Genomic DNA, 20,732 nt, shown 5'->3' on the forward strand with positions numbered 1-20,732 from the left:
TCAACTATAAGACTGATAATGGTGGCTAACCACTATGCGGGTACAACTGAAATTAATACAAAATAATACTAAATGTAAACTGTAATTTAAAATAATTTTTTTAATTAAAAAAACATACAAAGGCTGATAGTATCTGGTAACTCTAAATTTGGAATATCCAGAAGTTACACCTATGGAACTTTTAGATCTAGCTGTCATGCCCCCTAACTTTTCTCCCATGTACGTTGTGTCTGTCTTTTTGCTCTGAAATGTAGAATTGTGTGGCTTTTAGATGAAAACTTTGCTCTTTGCTACTCAGCCTATCTTTGGAGTTTTTCATTGTTTGGGATTATTTTTCCTAGTACTCTGTTCTTGTTTCCAAGGTCCTACAACCTCTCTTACTATTTTAATATATTCTTTATATTTCTTTCATAATCTCTTTGATTAATTTTGTTTTCTCTGAGGTTACTTCTTTTTTGGAGTGCCTGCATTAGTTCCTATGGCTCCTGTAATATCGTCATAAACTTAGTGTTTTAAAAAACAGAAATGTATTCTCTTACAGTCTGGAGGCCAGGAGTCTGAAATCCGTGTCACTGGGCTGACAACAAGGTTTTGGCAGAGTCATGCCTTCTCCAGTCGCTCTCGGGGAGAAACCATTCCTTGCCTCTTCCAGCTTCCCGTGGCTGCCAGCATTCCTTAGTTTGTGACTACATTACTCCAATATCTGCCTCTGTGGCTACGTTGCCTTGTCTTCTGTCTGTGTCAGATTTCCCTTTGATTCTTTCTTAAAAGGCCAATTATGAGTTGGGCCACGCCTGGATAATCTAGGCCAGTGGTCGGCAAACTCATTAGTCAACAGAGCCAAATATCAACAGTACAATGACTGAAATTTCTTTTGAGAGCCAAATTTTTACTTCTTCTAATGCCACTTCTTCAAAATAGACTCACCCAAGCCATGGTATTTTGTGGAAGAGCCACACTCAAGGGGCCAAAGAGCCGCATGTGGCTCGAGAGCCACAGTTTGCCGACCACTGATCTAGGCTAATCTCCTCATCTCAAAATCACTAATTTAACCATAACTGCAAAGACACCTTTTTCCCATATAAAATAACATTTACAGGTTCGAGGGATCAGGACCTGATATCTTTGAGGACCATTTTCAGTGTTTATTTTCCTAAATTGTTAAATAATTATTTTTGTTGGGTATTCATCTGTCTTCAAATATTATGCTTATTTCACCCTACTACAGTGACTATTCAAAGTGGGGCGGTGCAATTTTCTGGGCAATGGGAGGAACTTTCTTCTTCTTGATTCCAGCAAAATGCTGCTCTACCTTGCTTCTTTGATCCCACTATTTATAATTATTATCTCTCTTGGGGGCAGACACTTCTGTTGGCTGTAATTCAGTGCAAAGGGATAATACTGTAAGGGTTAAACCATCTTGTTAGGTCATCAACAATACCCCAAAGAGAGGGTATCACAGTTACCCCCAAGCTCCCTTATTTTTTTAGTATCTGGTAACTCTAAATTTGGAATATTCAGAAGTTACACCTACCCTTTTCAGTAGCCATTTCCTGACTGAGTTTAGTTTGGTTTCTTCCTCTAATCTGATCCCATCTGCTTTCTGTTTTTCAGGGTTCCTTATAATTTCTGGACCACAGAGTAAACTTTTCTTGTTTTCCAACATTTTTACAGGTGTTTCTTTTTTTCCTAAAAGTTATTTTTGGATATTTATTTTCCCCCAAAGATCTGAGAAACACGTGGGAGGCTAGAGTGTGTATGCCATATGTACCCTTGGTTCAAAGTCCAATCAATCTTTTAAATCACATTTAATCTCCTCACATGATTGCCATCTTATATTTATTTGTGCCTAACAAGCTGTATGGCTGAATCTTCCCTAAGTGGCTCACATTTAAAAAGTATTTTAATAAGTAACTAGATCCTACAAAGTTCTGAAAACTTAAATTATCATATTCTGAAGCCTTTTTATTATACAGTATATAATATACATTATATAATAGGCCATTTTATCTCATTAAAGTCAGATGAATAGTTAAAAACTATATTCAGGGTAGGACAAAATTAGGCTTACACTTGTGAGTACATGAAACACAGAGTTTATTTTTGTATTATTATTTATTAATTATTGTATTATTTTCCATATGAACAATTGTAAACCTGCTTCTGCCCTACCCTGTACATATGTAGTAGAGGGACTATGAAAAATTACACGATTGAGGAAAGACTCTTACTTGTGATAGGCTAAGATATTATTCTAAAGAACTGCTCCTAAGTTGAAAAAATAATATTCTACTTTTTTCCAAGATTGGTTAAACATGTTTAAAAAACTACTTTTAAGTAGTTGTGCTATACCAGGGAACAAAAAGATGAAAGGCTTCTTATAGAGCTAAATGCTTTAAGAGAAAACAAAAACTGCTGTGTACAGATCTATTTTTAGAATAAGAAAACAGCATTAATTTAAGATTGGATCATTCTTAGGTTAACTACCACCACATGTGGCAGATGTTTGCTCTTAAAGAAATGCCAACTAAATATATAGGGAGTAATTCAAATTTAACATTTATAATTAAACTTGAACCTCATTCCAAATCTTCTCAAGTCAGCAATTATAAACTAAATAAACCTTGTTTATTTAGAGGCATAACTGGAATAGTAATTGATACCCTAAGGATATTAAAGAATTAATGCAATTTTAGATAAATACTAAAAGCACCAGCATAGTAGTTAGGGCCCCTGAGCCTGAGTCCTATAATTCTATTTACTGGGGTGGCTCTGGGTCCCAGTTTCATTATGTACAACATGAAACAGTTGCATTCACTATCTCTAAGGCACTTCTCACTTTTTTTCATGTCATGGGAAATATAGAAAATGGCAACAAAACAGAGGTTGTTACTCAAAGCTGGCTTTGACCATCTTGCTGCTCAGAGTTGTGGGATGGATGTCCCAGTGCACCTGTATCCCATCTGTGGCATATCATTGTCTTGGCCCACAGTCTGGGAAACCATGACCTCGCTACTCTGACTGTGCTATACAAACTAGTTGTGTTGGCACTTCTCGGAGCTTGTTAAGAATGAGAATCTTGCCCGGCGGTGTGGCTCAGTGGTTGAGCATTGACCCATGAATCAGGAGGTCACGGTTTGATTCCCGGTCAGGGCACCTATCGGGGTTGCGGGCTCAAGTCCAGGTGTGGGGTGTGCAGGAGGCAGCCAATCAGTGCTTCTCTCTCATCATTGATGTTTCTATTTCTCTCTCTCTCTCTTTCCTCTCTGAAATCAATAAAAATAAATGCAGAATCTTGGGCTCCACCCTGACCGACTAAATCAGAAGCTGTGTTTTAAAGCTCCCCTAGATGATTCATGTGCACATTAAAGTTTAAGAAGTATTGCTGTAAGAAACTTACAGCTCTAAAATTCAATGAACTTAAGAATCTGTTTTATAGAAGTACTAGTGGCCCGGTGCACAGATTCGTTGCACGTTGAAAGGAAATTAATTAAAAGAAATATTTTAATATTGCTATTAGCCCTTTTACTATAATAGAAGTGTCAACCAAATTCATGATCGACAATGACAGATCAAAACACACGTGTGCAATTGGCGCCAGCGAGAGCTTTATATGTATCACGCATGCGCGAGTCAAACCAGCCTTTTGTATGTATACTAGAGGCCCGGTACATGAAAATTTGTGCACTGGGGGTGGGAGGGTCCCTCAGCCCGGACTGCACCCTCTCACAGTCTGGGACCCCTTGCTCCTTACTGCCTCCCTGCTCGCTGCTCCTTACCACTTAGCTCGCTGCTCCTTAGCACTGCTGCAGAGGCAGGAGAGGCTCCTGCCCACCGCCACTTCTCTTGCCAGCCATGAGCCCCGGCTTCTGCTGAGCGGCGCTCCCCCCCTGTGGGAGCGCAACTGACCACTAGGGGGCAGCTTCTGCGTTGAGTGTCTTACCCCCTGGTGGTCAGTGCGTATCAATAGCAACTGATCATTGTTCTGGTTGTTCCGCCCTAACAGTCGCTTAGGCTTTTATTATATAGATATAAACTTGCTTAATTAGACCTGCTTTCTGATTTAGCTAAACTTTTTCCAGCCCAGTGAAGCACCCCAACTTCTCTTTCAGGTAATTTCAGCAACACAACAGTAAATATCAACACGAAGCAGATTAATTGTAGATCACACAGGGAGAACAAAGGGTAAAATATTTAACTGCAGCAGTGTTTGACTATATTCTGTGCAGTGAGAAAACCTGAAGTCATTTTCAAGTTTCACCATTTCTTATTTCTTTTCAGTCAGGTTAAGTTTCTAAACTTTCTAAATCTCCATTTTCTGGCTAATGAAGAAAGAAACAGGATTCTACCGAGTCTCCTATCTACCTACTCCAGGACTTCTGTGAGGATCAAATGAGATGAAGCACGGGGGAAAATGCTTCACAGACATTTGATTGAACTGTAAAATGTTTGCACCTGGCTATAAAGCAAGCCGGGTTGCTGGGATGAAGAAACTCCAAGGAAGCTAGTCGCTAGGGAAAGAAAGCCAGGTGTTGCTACGTGACATCATTACCTGGCGTCCACAGTGACTGTTTCCAGGCCTGGCTGGGCTGTGGGCCACATTTTGTGCCATGGGGTCTTGGCAGCATTGGCTGTGATTTGGTGGGGTGTCGCTCCGGGGTGGTGGCGGGGCCTGTGTCCCATGTGGGGGAAGCCGAGTGTTGGTTTGTCGGCACCAGGTCCATGATGCCGTTTATTTTTAAATGGCCAGTGTGCATCATGGCAGCTCCTGTGTTGAGTGTCTGCCCCCTGGTGGTTAGTGCACGTCATAGTTACTGGTCGAAGCGTCTGCCCCCTGGTGGTCATTGTGCATTATAGCTACCAGAGGGACACAGCTTTTTATATATAATCTTAACAAATGCCATATTACAGTTAGAATAAAATTTAAAATATATTTTTACACATATTTGTTCCTAATTTTTGAAAACAGGCAAATGTTTACTTTTTAATTAAAAGAAGGGAAATATATTTACCTGTTTATATACCTGCCGTAAGTACATGATCTCCTCCACAGTTCCCAAGGATATCAGCCTAAACACTTTGACATCTCTGCATTGCCCAATCCTATATGCTCTGCAAAAATATTAAAAACAAAAGCAAACAAAAATCAGGTGAAACAACTTTGGGTTCAGGCAATATCTTTTGGACATAAAAATGGAAGATTACTGAAATTTTAATTTAAAAAGAAACATTTTATGTTTATATATGCTATACTATTTAATAATAGTGCAAAATAGAAATTCATATAAAAAGACCAGTCATGGAAAAGTATATAGAAAAATGTACATATCAACTTTATTTGTTACAAACATTAGCTTTTATTGTCCAAATTTTTTTCTTAAATTTAGATTTTTCTTTTATCGTAATCTTAAACTTAAACTTATGAATGTTCCCAAATCATTCCATTTATATAAAACTCTCAAAAATGCAAACTACTGATAGAAAGCAGATCACTGGCTACTTGGGAATAGGGACTTGGGGAAGGCAGGAGAGGGATTATAAAGTAGCGTGGACAAAAGGGGCCACATGCTAACCTGACAAGCTCAAGGAAGGCCTGCATGATGGTCTTACAAACTCAAAGACCTAAAATAACCACAAAGGATGGTCTGAAATTTAACTGAAAGCAGTTATGGTGGGTAGTCACCTCCTAGCCCTGTATCTTCCCTGACAAGGTCGACCTTTACCTTAACTGAACTTAATATTTTTTTGCATCTACGATAACGTATCATTGAAATATCAGGGTAACGTGTAACTTCCCTTTTTTTCCGGACCCCTTAGGGTACAACCAAATGTCCTGGGCTCCAGGACAGAGACACAAATTCCTTCACTGTTATTGTTATCATGTTAATTGTTGACTATAAACTATCCTTTACCCACCCAAGTAATGTGTCAATGTGTCTATCATTTCACTTTTTATCCAATCCCAGAGGTTTCCGCCGCCCCCCCTTGTTTTCTTCCGACTCCTTAATCTATAAAACAAGAATAAAAACAGCCATTCTCTGGAGTATTCATCCTAATTCGTTGAGATTCTGCTTCCTGGCAGCTGTTGATAGCTTGGCTCAAATAAGTTCACAAAAATTCTTTACAGGTTTGGATGTTTTTACATTAACAGTAGCAAAAGGAAAATTTGGGATGGGGGTGATGGATAGTGACTATTATTGTGGTGATGGTTTCACAGTTGTACGCATATATCAAAACTTATAATTGCACACTTTAAACATGAGCAGTTTATTGTGTATTAATTACATCTCAATGAAACTGTATTGTTTAAAGAGAAAAAAAAAAAAAAAAAAACCTGGGGAAAAGCAGTTAATCAACTGGTAAGGCTATAATAGTGCAGATTGGTGGTCCTCATCCAGAGATTTCCCTGGGGGTTGTCTGACTGAGTCACTCAGCTGACTAGTACCCCAGGTGTTTTGGTAGGAACCATAGTGCTAATTAAAACTCTAACCTGACTCACAACACTGGTTAACTGTGGTTCTAGTCCCTGCAGGTTCTCCCAGGTGGAGCTTTAATAGATGCTCTGAATGAGGTCATCTGCTCCTAAATACCTGTTACAATCACCAGGGGTGTCACGTGCCAGGCCATACTGCCTCATGCTTGAAAATGTTACAATTTGGGGGTATATAATTTTGACCTTGTAAAGTTACTCTATGTTGTTATAGTTGGTGCTCCTTGTGCCTCCATCACCCCCTCGTCCTCACAGAGAAGGGCTTTACAAGAGGGCATCATGGGGTTCCAAAAATCTTATACCTCCACAGGGGTGGGGCTCCTGTGACAGCTCAGAGAATGATAGGTGACTGCAGTGCCACTTCCATCCTGCAGCTTAGACACAGAGGGGCTCACAATCCCTTTCTCTACCACCATGGATCTGGGGTCTAAATTTTTTTTTAAAGGATTTAAGGAAAGTCTTTTGGGTCTATGGCCATCCAACTGTTATCCAATTGTTTGGTGAATGGGATAGATTGTTAGAGTACATACTAGAGGACCATTGCACAAAATTTGTGCACGGTGGTGGTGGGGGGGTGTCCCCTCAGCCTGGCCTGCACCCTCTCGCAGTCCGGGACCCCTTGGGAGATAGCCGGCAGTCAGACATCCCTCTCACAGTCCAGAACCCCTCACTCCTTACTGCCTGCCTGCAGTGGAGGCAGGAGAGGCTCCCGTCACTGCCACTGCGCTCGCCAGCTGTGAGCCCAACTTCTGGCTGAGGGGCGCTCCCCCTGTGGGAGCACACTGACCACCAGGGGGCAGCTCCTGCATTTAGCGTCTGCTCCCTGGTGGTCAGTGCACGTCATAGCGACCAGTCGTTCTGCTGTTCGGTAGATTTGCATATTAGGGTTTTATTATATAGGATTATATAGGATTCCTTAATCTTTAAAGACAAAAAGCTTGTGTACATGTTACTTTGGACCTATGCTTCATTTTCTTGGTACATAAAGTAGAGATATGTTATATGATGGGTCTTTGACCATGTAGAGGCAAGTGTCCAGAAACGGTTACATAGTATGGAGATCAAGATTATTATTTTTTTCCCTTTTTATTCTTATTGATTTCATAGAGGAAAGGAGAGGGAGATAGAAACATCAGTGATGAGAGAGAATTATTGATGGATGCCTCCTGCACACCCCCAATGGAAATCGAGTCCCCAAGCCGGGCATGTGCTCTGACCGGGAATCGAGCCGTGAACTCCTGGTTCATAGGTCCACACTCAACCACTAAGCCACGCTGGTCGGGGCTCCTCTTAACAGAGTCAGTGAAAGGGCAGGGAGGAGAAGAGAAATGTTGTTCATTTAGTTTTATTGTCAACTAAATTTCATTGAGTACCACAGGACTGTGCTTTAAGGGAATACTGGGATAAATAAGATTCTAGGTCTTGATAGCCTATATGAAAAAGAACAAAATTACAACAAATATCATAAGACAAAGAAAAAGTAGAGATTTTTCTGTGGTTTTCATTTGACCATTTTACTTGACAGCTGTCAGTGGCAAGAGGCTGATTAGCATGTAGGCTCTCTAGTAAGACTCTGTGGTTTCAGATCCTGACCCTGACAATTACTGGCTGTAAACTTGAGCAAATAAATTATTTTAATTTCTATAAGGACAAAATAAAACCATATCTGATTTGCTTTGACTGATGTATATCTAATGTGACATCTTATACATAATACTAAGTGATCGATAAATATTGAAAAAAAGATTTATCTCCATTTAAAAAAAAAACACACACAAAAAAACTGAGCCTAAGTCCTTCATAAAATTATACATCTTTGATATCCCCTCAATTTCTTCTAAGATTATTTAATAATTTTTTCACGTCATCTTTAGTCAATCTTAATCATTTATATTCTAGAAAATGTTAGATGTTATAAATAAATACTCTTGATACTTATTTGGCCGTTCTGCTTCTTAAGCTTTTCTGTGTATTTGCCTTTTTCCCTCAGCTTAGACTTTTCAAAAGTTTGTCTATTTTACTCTTTTCAATGAGTGATTTCTTATGTTTTGCTTTTATTTTAATAATTTGATAATTTATACAATTTCCTCTATTTTCCGTAGGTTTACTTTACTTTTCTATTTTTCTAAATATCTTTCTTTTACTTTCCGTCTTTCTTTTCTAAGAAATAAATTTTACATTCTAAATTAGTATCAGAACTTAAATATTGATATAGTGATTTCACTGTTATTTATTTCTAAATAATCAGTTCTTGTCTCTTGATTTCCTTGTTTTTTTGTTATCTATAAAAATTTAATCATTTAAACAATTTTTATTAAATTAATTTATTTAAAAAATATGTTTTTATTGATTTTAGAGACAGAGAAAGGGAGAAGAAGAGAGGGAGAGAGAAACATCAATTGGTTGCATCCCACAAACAACTCAACCAGGGATTGAGCCTGCATGTACCCTGACCCAGAATTGAATTGGTGACCTTTTGGTGCCCAGGATGACACTCAACCGAGTCAACTGGCCAGGGCTAACCATTTTGAAATGTATAGTTCAGTGATATTAAGTTTAAAGACACTGCTGTGTGACCATTATGACTATCTTCTTTACAGAACTTTTTCACCTCCCTCAACTGAAACACAGGGCTCAGTAAACAATACCTCCCTACTCCCCACCCCCCCACCCCAACCCTTAGTAACCATCACTCTCCTTTCTGTCTCTACGAATTTGACAAGCCTGGGTACCTCATGATAATATGTATTTTTTGTGTGTGGTGAAAACAGAAGTCCTTTCCTCATTGCTGTTCTTAGAGAAAAAACTTTTAATCTTTCACCACTGAGTATGATGAGAGCTCTGGGTATTTTACAAATGGCCTTTATTATGTTGAGGTAGTTTCCTTCTATTCATAGTTTGTTGGAGTTTTTTTATCATGAAAGGGTGTTGAATTCTGTCAAAAAGCCTTCTCTGCATCAATTGAGATGATCATGCTAATATGATGTATTTCACTGACTGATTTTATAGAATATTGAACTATCCTAGCATTCCAGGAATACATCTAACCTGGTTATGATGTATCATTGTTTTAATATGCTACTTAATTCATTTTGCTGGTATTATATTAAGGATTTTTGCATAATTATTCATAAAAAATACTGGTTGGTAGTTTTATTTTCTAGTAGTATCTTTGCCTGGTTTTGGTATCAGAGTAATGCTGACTTTACAGAATAAGTGAGGAAATGTTTCCTCTTCTTTAATACTTTGGAAAGGTTTGAGAAAAACTGGGGTTAATTCTTTTTTAATGTCTGGTAGAATTCACCAGCGGAGCCATCTATCGGGTCCTGGTCTTTTGTTTATTGGGAGGTTTCTGACTGATTCCATCTCCACAGTCATTATAGGTCTTTTAAGATTTTTCTATCCGTGAGTCAGTCTTGGCAGGCTTCTAGGAATTTGTCCATTTCATCTAGGCTATCGAATTTGTTGGCATACAATTATCCACAGTGGTCTCTTAAAACCTTTTACTTCTATTTCATTGAAATTTTGATGGGAATTGCACTGAATTTGTAGATAGTTTTGAACAGTATTGATTGATAGTTTTGAACAGTATTGATTGACACCTTAATAATATTGTCTTCCAGTTCATGAACACAGGATATTTTCCTACTTACTTGCATAGGTTTTTTTGTGTATAGGTCTTTGTCTGGCTTTAGTATCAATGTAATATTGGCCTCATAGAATAAATTAGGAAGTATTCCTTCTTCCAATTTTTGGATGAGTTTGAAAAGAATTGGTATTAATTCTTCTTTAAAAGTTTAGTAGAATTCATTGTGAAGCCATCTTGTCCTGGGGGCTTTTGTTTGTTGGCAGTTTTGATTACTGACTGCATCTTTTTACTAGTTGTAGATCTATTCATATTTCTTATTTCTTTATGATTCAATCTTCATAGGCTGTATGTTTCTAAGAATGTATTCATTTCTCTAGGTTTTACAACTTCTTGGTATATAATTTTTATAGTACTGTCTTATAATTCTTTTCATTTCTGTAAAGTCAGTAGTAATGTCCCTCTTTTCATTTCTGACTTAACTTATTTAAGTCTTTTTTTTCTATCTGGCCAAAGGTTTGTCAAGTTTGTTGATCTTTTTGAAAAAACAACTCTTGGTTTTGTTGATTTTTCTATTGTTTTTTAGTCTCTATTTTGCTTATCTCCTCTCTAATGTTTATTATTTCCTTCCTATTGCTTCCTTTGAGTTTAGTTTAGTTTTATTTTTTAAAATACGTTTTTAATTGACTTGAGAGAAAGGAAGGGAGAGAAAAACATCCATGTGAGAGAGAAACATCAATCTGCTGCCTCCTATATGCCCCCAATCAGGGATTGAGCCCCTCAACCTGGGCATGTGACCTGAGAGAGTCCACCAGCAATCCCCTGGTACATGGGATGATGCTCAACCAACTGAGCCACACTGGCTAAGGCAATTTGTTTTTATTTTTCTAGTTCCTTAAAATGTTAGGTTAAACTGTTGATTTGAGACCTTTCTTCTTCTTCTTTTTTTTTTTTAATAAATCTTTATTCAGATTATTACAATTGTTTCTCCTTTTCCCACCCATAGCTCCCCTCCACCCAGTTCCCACCGCACCTTCTGCCCTTACCTCCCCTCCCACTGTCCTCATCCATAGGTGTATGATTTCTGTCCAGTCTCTTCATGAACCCCCCATACCCCTTTCCCCCTGAGAATTGTCAGTCCACTCCCTTTCTATGCCCCTGATTCTATTATATTCACCAGTTTATTCTGTTCCTCAGGTTTTTAATTCACTTGATTTTTAGGTTCACTTGTTGATAGATATGTATTTGTTGTTCATAATTTTTATCTTTACTTTTTTCTTCTTCCTCTTCTTTAAGAATACCTTTCAGCATTTCATATAATACTGGTTTGGTGGTGATGAACTCCTTTAGCTTTTTCTTATCTGTGAAGCTCTTTATCTGCCCTTCAATTCTGAATGATAGCTTTGCTGGGTAGAGTAATCTTGGTTGTAGGTTCTTGCTATTCATCACATTGAATATTTCTTGCCACTCCCGTCTGGCCTGCATAGTTTCTGTTGAGAAATCAGCTGACAGTCGTACGGGTGCTCCCTTGTAGGTAACTAACTGTTTTTCTCTTGCTGCTTTTAATATTCTTTGTCTTTTGCTCTTGGCATTTTAATTATGATGTGTCTTGGTGTGGTCCTCTTTGGATTCCTTTTGTTTGGGGTTCTGTGCGCTTCCTGTACTTGTAAGTCTATTTCTTTCACCAGGTGGGGGAAGTTTTCAGTCATTATTTCTTCAAATAGGTTTTCAGTATCTTGCTCTCTCTCTTCTTCTGGCACCCCCATAATTCTGATGTTGGTACGCTTGAAGTTGTCCCAGAGTCTTCTTACACTATCTTCAACTTTTTGGATTTTTTTTTTTTGCTTTTTGCTTTTTCGGTTGAGTGTTTTTTGCTTCTTTGTATTTCAATTCTTTGACTTGATTTTTGTGTTCCTCTAGTCTGTTTTTGAGTCTCTGTATAATATTTTTTATTTCAGTCAGTGTATGTTTAATTTCTAGTTGGTCCTTTTTCATATCTTCGAGGGTCTCGTTATATTTATCGGCTTTTTCTAGGATATTCTTGAAAAGCCTTATAACCGTGGTTTTGAATTCTATATCCAGTCGTTTGTTTTCCTCCATTTCTTTCATTTGTGATCTGATTCTTTGACACCGCATTTTCACTGCTTCCCTGAGTTGGTAAGGTAGATTTGTTTGCTAGGTTTCCAATATGGCCCAGTGGGTCGGCCTCCCCAGTTACCTGAGGTGGACACTCTTGGTGCACCCCTTTGTGGACTGTGTGTACAGCCTTGTTGTAATTAAGTCTTGATTGTTGTTGGTATCACTGGGAGGAATTGACCTCCAGGCCAGTTGGCTGTAAGGATCAGCTGTGTCTACGCTGGGAGAAGTTCGGTGCTGGAGACAGCCTTATAGGATTAGACTTGACTTGCCAAATTGCAATAGCCTCTGTGCTCAGCTTGGATGGGGTGGAGTCTCAGTCTTGGCTTCCCGTCAGCCTTGCCCTTGCGCGCACGTGCGCGCCTTCAGACCTGTGCCTTCCCCGGCTCCCGAGCCTCCGCCCGAGAGTCCAGACTCCCCCCACAAGAGCGTGGGTCCCCAGGGGCTCGCCTGGAAGTGGGGTCCAGTGCTGTCAGAACTGGGGCTCAGTGCAGTCAGGAGCCTCCGACTCCCTTCCACTAGGGAAAGCCTGTGGCAATCTCCGCAGCCTTTGTGCGCACTGGCACGCGCGCGCCTTCAGACTTCTGCCTTCCCCAGCTCCCGAGTCTCCGCCCAAGAGTCCAGACTCCCCCCGTAAGAGCGTGGGTCCCCAGGGGCTCGCCTGGAACTGGGGTTCAGTGCAGTCAGAACTGGGGTTCAGTGCGGTCGGGGGCTTCCTTCCCCCTTCCGCCAGAGAAAGTCAGCCAGGCTCTCAGACGCCCTTCCTCTCTGCGCGCACAAAGACCCTTTGCCGTACCTCCAATTCTCTGTGAGCTTTTCTCTTTCCTTCTAGTTGTAGAATTTTCACTCAGCCAGCTTTCCTGTGGTTCTGGATGGTGTCCGTTCTGTCTTTTAGTTGTAGTTTTGAAAATGTTGTGCGAGGCAGCAGTTTAGGTGCTTACCTATGCCACCATCTTGGTTTCTCCTTTCTTCTTTTTTAATGTAAGCATTTACAGCTATAAATTTCCCTTAGCACTGTTTTTGCTGCATTCTATAACTTCCGATTTGTTGTAACTTAATTTTTTTCAAGGTATTTTCTAATTTTCTTTGAGATTTTTTTTTTTGATCAAGTGGTTGTTCAAGAGTGTGTTGTTTAATTTCAACATATCTGTGATTTTTCTTGTGTTTCTTCTGCCATTGATTTCATTTTCATTCTATTGTGATTGGACTAGAACTTGTATGATTTTCATCATTTTAAATTTATTAAGACTGCCCTGGCCAGGTCACTCAGTTGGTTGGAGTGTTGTCCCGTACACCAAAAAATTGCAGGTTCAATACCTAGTCAGGGAGTGTATAAGAGGCAACCCATTGATGTTTCTCTCTAAAAAAATCAATAAAAGCGTATCTTCAGGTGAGGATTAAATTTATTAAGACTTATTTTGTGGCCTAACATATGGTCTATTGTGGAAAACATTCCATTGGTACTTGAGAAAAATGTGTATTATGCTGTTACTGTAGGACAGTTCTATATTTGTCTATTAGGTCCAGTTTATCTAAGTGTTGTTAAAGTCCTCCTTTGCCATATTGATCTTCTGACAGGAAGTTCTATCCATTATTGAGAGTGGAGTATTGAAGTCTCCTACTATTATTGTGGAGCTATTTCTTTTTATAACACTGTCAATGTTTGCTTTATTTATTTTGGAGCTCAGATGTTCAATGCATTTATGTTTATTATTGTTATCGCTTCTTGGTGAATTGGATCTTTTTTCACTGTAAAACATTCATATTTGTCTCAACTTAAAGTCTATTTTGTCTGATATTAGTGTAACCACCCCTACTCTCTTTTGGTTACTGTTTGCATGACATAGCCTTGTATTTATTGTTAACAGTATTACAGATGTCTCCCATATCCCCCTCCTTTGCCACCACCCAGCCCCTGTCTCACCTCAGACCTTCCCCATACTATTGTCTGTGTGGAATATCTTTTTTAATCCTTTCACTTTCAACCTATGTATGTCCATAGACCTATGAGAGTCTTATAGACAGTATATGGTTGGATACTATTTTTAATCCATTTTGCCAATCTATATTTCTTGACTGGGGAGTTTAATCCATTTACATTTAAAGTAATTAATAAAAAGGAAGGAGTTATTTTTCCCATTTTATTTGTTTTCTGTATCCCTTATTGATATTTTGGCCTTCATTTCATCCATTACTGCCTTCCTTTGTGTTTACCTGATTTTTTAGTGATATATTTTGATTTTTTTCTCATTTCCTTTTGTGTATATTGTATACATATTTGTGGTTACCATGCAGATTACATATAACATCCAAAAGTTATAACTATCTATTTTAAATTGATATCAATTTAACTTCAGTTGTATTAAAAAAAAACACTCTTTTACAGTTCTGCCCCCCACTTTTATGTTATTGACTAGAGACCTGGTAAATTAAATTCATGAACTTGGGGGGGTGGGTCCCCTCAGCCTGGCCTCCGCCCTCTTGAAGTCTGGGAGCCCTTGGGGGATGTGCGACTGGTGGCCTAAGCTGCCAGTAGGACATCCTTAGCACTGCCATGGAGGTGGGAGAGGCTCCCGCCACTGCTGCAGCCATGAGCCTGGCTTCTGGTTGAGCGGCGCTCCCCCTGTGGGAGCACACTGACCACCAGGGGGCAGCCCCTGCATTGAGCGTCTGCCCCCTGGTGGTCAGTGCGTGTCACAGTGACTGGTCATTCAGCCATTTGGTCAATTTGCATATCAGCTTTTTAATACATAGGAAGTCACAAATTATTGTTCTATGTATCATATACCCATTAACATAAATTTCTTTGTTGATAAACTATTTTATACTTTTGTCTTTATTTTTATAAATAATTTTATCTCCTTCTTTCTCACTCTGGCATCTTTTGGCATTTCTCTTTATCTTTGGAACTCATAAATATCACAAAGATGTAACTATGTATGTTTTCTCTCCTGTCCAGGTCAGTATTTATGTTCCAAAATATTCTTTTTTTTTCCTCTGTGCTCTCTGTCAACTTTGGATCGTGGTTTTACTCTGCTAGTTTCTTGATCACACAAATTCTGTTTTCATTCTCTATTTCAGGAGTTTCTTAAAACTTCTAATCTACTAGTAGTGACCTCTCCTATTTTCCTGAAATACTGTGGACGTATTCTTTCTTCTTAAATCAATTCTGACATAATAATGGGGCTTTGAGATGAATGGAAAATAAATAGCTATCAGCCTGCCAGTTGGATTCAGAAATCCATGGTTATCTTAAATAGAAATTTTGTTTTTTAAAACAAGGTTTTCCCCTCTCTTCTAATCACAGTCATATGATAGGCAACCTAAACAATTCAGAAAAGTGGTTAGGTTAAAAGTATTTTCAGGTCACTTTACATTTTGTCAGTATTATACCTGTCAATGGCCTGAAGATCATTGGCTGGATTCCATGTAGGATCAAATAATACAACAACATTGGCACCAACAAAATTGAGGCCTAGTCCACCAGCCCTAGAGGAAACAGAAAGAACATATTAAAACAGCAAAATAATAATTGTTGTTCTATAACTCAATTGTGCCAGATTTCTACAACAAATCAACACAATATTACACTCACATCATAAAAGATGATTAAAACTCAAATATTCCACAAATGAAACAGTTATGAAATATTATTTTTCTGCCACTCTAAAATATCCCTAAAAAATTTGACCATTAGAGTCCATTTAAGTAGATGATGTTTATACTTAAATATTATTTCTGTAAGGTTTTCCTAACATAATTTTAAAAAACTATTAGTATATTGCAGCTAAGTAAAGTAATATACACATTTTAAAAAATCAAGCCAGGAGAAGATATACTTTGTCTTTTTCTTCCCACTGTGTGCAAAACCTGGATATTATATGTAAAATAAGCATAAGACAGTGAAAAGTAGAGAGAGCACAGACTGCCTAGGAACCACAAAACATGAGGAATGACATGACAGTAAGTTTCCTGCGTGGGTTTTTTTTCCTGCCTAAAATATCCCAGACTGGGTTCTGGAGAAGCTAGTGAACTGAAAATGCCAACAGTCACAGACAAAAAAGGCCCCAAGTAAATCCTTCTTCCTTTAGCTAAAGAATCAGGAAAGATGCATCCTTTTAAGACAGAAATATGTGAGACAATAACCAGCCTATTCCTGTAAATACCATGGGGAAAAAAATCTGTGGCCCCACCCTCAACCTGGCCATAAAGGCTAAGTGAGGAGACTAAACTTCCACTCTTGCTTGAATGTAATGAAGCACCTTTAACACCCTGAGGGGTGGTATCAGAGAAGACTGATTAAGAAGGTGGGACTTTCATTTCTTCTCAGTGATAACTAGGCCCCCTCTGTAGTATCAGTGGAAGTCAACTAGAAAATATTAATGAGGCATCTCACTCTCAGAATGTCAACAGAGGCCAAGTAGAAAACATGGATTTCCATCCCTATGTGGCTGGTATGGTATCTGGGTAAAACAGATTTAAATATGATATAAAGTTTTAGAACATAATACAAAGAATGTCCAGCATATAATAAAAAATTACTAGTTATACCAAGATCCAAGACAATCTCAATGTGAAAAGGAGACAATCAACAGATGACAACAATGAATCAGATGTTGGAATTATCTAACAAGAATTTTAATGCAATCATAATAAAAATGCTTTGATAAGAAATTACAAATATGCTTGAAAAAAGTAAAAATAGGAAGTCTCAGCAAAGAAAGAAAGGATATAAAGAAAAACCAAGTGAAAATTTCAGAACTGAAAAATAACTGAATTACAAAACTTGATGGAATGGACCCAACAGTACAGTGGAGATAACAGAGAACAGAGTCAGAAGCATGAGAACAGGTCAATGTTATTTACCCCATCTGAACAACAGAAAGAAAATATACTGAAAGAAAATGAACATAGTCTTAGAGATCTGAGGGACAATAACACTCATATTGTTATAGTCCCAGAATGAAAAGTATTTGAAGACATATGGTTAAAAACTTCCCAAATTTGGGAAAAGCCAAAACCTACATTCCAGAAGTTATATGGAACTCTAAAATGGATAAACCCCAAGAAATCCATGTCAAGACACATCATAAACTTCTGAAAACAAAAGATAAACTCTTGAAAGCAATAAGAGAGAAATGATAGACTACTTTTAGGGAAAACCGACTCAAAAGTCAGTGGATTTCTTATTAGAAACCATGGAGGCCAGAGGCAGCTGTACAATATTTTTCAAATATTTGAAAACTGTCAACCCAGAATTCTATATCCAGCAAAATATCTTTCAGGAATGAAAGGGAAAACATGGCATTCTTTAATTAAGATAAAAACTAAAGAGAATTTGTCAACGACAGATTCAAAAGAGGAAAAATAAAAACTCCATAAAAAGTAAAAAAACATCCAATATCAAATCTTGTCAAATTTAGCTCAAAAATGTATTTCTCTAGTTCCTTCTACATTTCTATTTTCCCTGCCCTATTTCAAGCCCTATTATATCTCACCTGTAAGTATTATTTCATTGGCTTCTTAACTGTCTTCCCTTACCTCAGATCTTAAATCTATTCTCATTATTACATAAAATTAAGCACAGAATATAAACAGCTAAGTATGTCACTCGTCTGTTTAAAACCCCCCAATTGTTATCCATCAGAGACCAACTCTTGTATTCTTAGACTTTCTCTCACAGAACTACCACTATATTTAAAGTTGTCTCCATACACTATTTGTGATTTTCTTTGCTCTCTTCTTTGCCTCACTAACTTCTACTTGTCCTTCAGCATTGCTAAGGAAGGATGAACTAAATATTCCTTCTTTGTGCTTCCTTTGATTGGCATTTAGCATACTATATTGAAACCACCCTTTTACATATTTCTTAACTATTCTCTCTATCCTCATATTTTTTTAGTTAAACTTTAAAAGAGCTGAGTCAGAAACTTTTACATCTTTTCTTCTCCAGGACCTGTCACAGAACATTCAGTTAAATTAACTAATAATTCCTCCTATTTAGTCACATACTCAGCTCTTCCCTCCATGTATCCTAAGCTCTAACCATGTAAATTCCCTGGTCATTTTTGCACCAACGCTGTTATATCTGCCTGAAATGCCTTTTATTTAAACCTGCTTTTCCTTCTAATGAAATCTTATCTATAAAAGGCCAGTTTAAACATCACCATCCTTCTATGCTTTCTTGATATGCCTATTCTTTAAATGCTCATGGAACTTTACACGTAACGCCAGTAAAGCATTTATTGCTCATAATGCTCTGTAGAGGAAAAAAAATAAATCCTATCTAATAAAAGAGTAATATGCAAATTAACCATCACTCCGCTATACCCACAAGCCACGCCCACCAGCCAATCAGGAGTGAATATGCAAATAAACCCAACCAAGATGGCTACGGCCACAGAGAGCAGGAGGGAGGCTTGGGTCTCCCCGGCAATGGAGGAAGCCAAGCTTCCCGCCTGCCCTTGCCGGCCTAGGACTCCACTCAAGGCTACAAAGTTTCAATGATAGAAGATACATAAACCTAAACAGAAATGGCGGCAGCCAAGAGCTGGAAAGAGCAGGAGGCTAGGGTTGCCCCTGGTGATGGAGGAAGCCAAGCTTTCTGCACACCCTGGCTGGCCCAGGACTCTGCTTAAGGCTACAAAGTTTCAATTATAGAAGACAGATAAATCCCCAAAAAAATGGCTGCCGCCATGGAGCAAGCAGAAGGCTTGGCTCCGCTCCAGGCTACAAAGTTTCAATTGTAGAAGATAAATAAACCCCAGATACCAGGGCCTCCGCTTGGGGCGCCAGGGGGCATGGCCGGCCTGCAAACCACCACAGGCCCCTCACCCAGTCCACCTCATGCCCCAAGGGAACCCCCACCCTGATCCAGGACACCCTTCAGGGCAAACCAGCTGGCCCCCACCCATGCACCAGGCCTCTATCCTATCTAATAAAAGAGTAATATGCAGATTGACCATCACTCCAACACACAAGATGGCTGCCCCCATGTGGTCAAAGATTCTGCCCCCATGTGGACACAAGATGGCCACCACAAGATGGCCAGCAAGGGAGGGCACTTGGGAGGGACCAGGCCTGCAGGGGAGGGCAGTTGCAGGTGATCAGGCCAGCAGGGGAGGGCAGTTGGGAGGGAACAGGCCTGCAAGGGAGGGCAATTATGGGAGATCAGGCCAGCAGGGGAAGGCAGTTAGGGGTGACCAAGCTGGCAGAGGAGGGAAGTTGGGGGCGACCAGGTCTGCAGGGAAAGGCAGTTGGGAGGGACCCAGGCCTGCAGGGGAGAGCAGTAGGGGGGGACCAGGCCTGTAGGGGAGGGCAGTTAGGGGTGGCCAGGCCTGCAGGGGAGGGCAGTGAGGGGCAAACAGGCTGGCAGAAGAGCAGTTAGGCATCAATCAGGCTGGCAGGGGAGTGGTTAGGGGGTGATCAGGCTCGCAGGCAGAAGCGGTTAGGGGCAATCAGGAAGGCAGGCAGGCGAGCAGTTGGGAGCCAACAGTCCTGGATTGTGGGATCGGGCCTAAACGGGCAGTCGGACATCCCTCAAGGGGTCCCAGATTGGAGAGGGTGCAGGCTGGGCTGAGGGACACCCCCCTCCCCTGTGCACGAATTTTGTGCACCAGGCCTCTAGTAAATAAATAAAATCTGTTATTTTTCTTATCCTACATTAAGTAAGGATCAATGAAAACAAGTGAATTGAACAAAGGGGTATGAGAATGGTTAGACAACATAACAAAATACAGAATTAGAGGCAGGTTTTTGCAATCTATCTATATAAAACCCTAATATGCAAATCGAATGAATAGCAGAACGACCAGTCGCTATGACGTGCACTGACCACCAGGGGGCAGACGCTCAATGCAGGAGCTGCCCCCAACCCACAGGCCCCGACTGGCAGCGGCGGCGGGGGGTGGGGGGTAAAATAATTTTATTTTTCCTCTTTTGAGTCCTTTTGGACATTTAACAAAAGAAATACCATCTTCTTTCTGAGGAAGTTGAGATATAGTTTTCTGGAATGAGGTTAAGAGAAATACGAAATGATTTTTCTCAAGAGTTTTTCAAACTATGATTCAGGGGATTGAATAATTAGGGGCACCTAAAAATTGCCTGACAAACCCAAAGTATCCTGAATTTTAGTTACATGTCCAATAGAAAATGAATTGTATCCTTTGGAAAATTATTTATAGAGGTGATAGCATAAAGATATCACAGATTTTCTTGAACTCAAAGAAAAGAGTGAGTTGGGATAAGGAGAAAGTTTTGGAAAGAATTTAAAAATGGGTAAATTAGCAGAGTGGGTGGGACTTAGACACAAAATAAGCAGAACAGAAGTTAAAAGTTTATCTAATATTGTGATGGAAAAAAGTGAAGAAACATGGTTCCTAAGATTATATAATTAGATAATTATAAGAAAAATAAACAAAATACATCTAAAATAAAAATTTAAATTAAGAAATATTTTCTAACACTTAAATGAACAACACCAACAATAATTGTAACCAACTGTTTCAGTTAGTTTCTTGT

At 39.2% G+C, this 20,732-nt stretch overlaps 1 protein-coding gene across 5 annotated transcripts in view; it reads right to left on the reverse strand.

The window, feature by feature from the left end:
* ERCC6L2 (ERCC excision repair 6 like 2) overlaps positions 1 to 20,732 on the reverse strand; it is a gene marked incomplete at its 3' end in the record, with an annotated part of 132,051 nt that overhangs the window by 52,728 nt on the left and 58,591 nt on the right. For all 5 annotated transcript variants that reach the window (XM_080671041.1, XM_080671043.1, XM_080671042.1 and 2 more), the window contains 2 exons: positions 15,606 to 15,701; positions 5,013 to 5,112 (listed from right to left, as the gene is read on the reverse strand). In XM_080671041.1, the coding sequence (XP_080527167.1) occupies positions 5,013 to 5,112; positions 15,606 to 15,701 (196 nt within the window). The remainder of the gene's footprint in view (positions 1 to 5,012; positions 5,113 to 15,605; positions 15,702 to 20,732) is intronic.

This window comes from Plecotus auritus (assembly GCF_963455305.1).
Source record: "Plecotus auritus genome assembly, chromosome: 5".
Classification (NCBI taxonomy): domain Eukaryota; kingdom Metazoa; phylum Chordata; class Mammalia; order Chiroptera; family Vespertilionidae; genus Plecotus; species Plecotus auritus.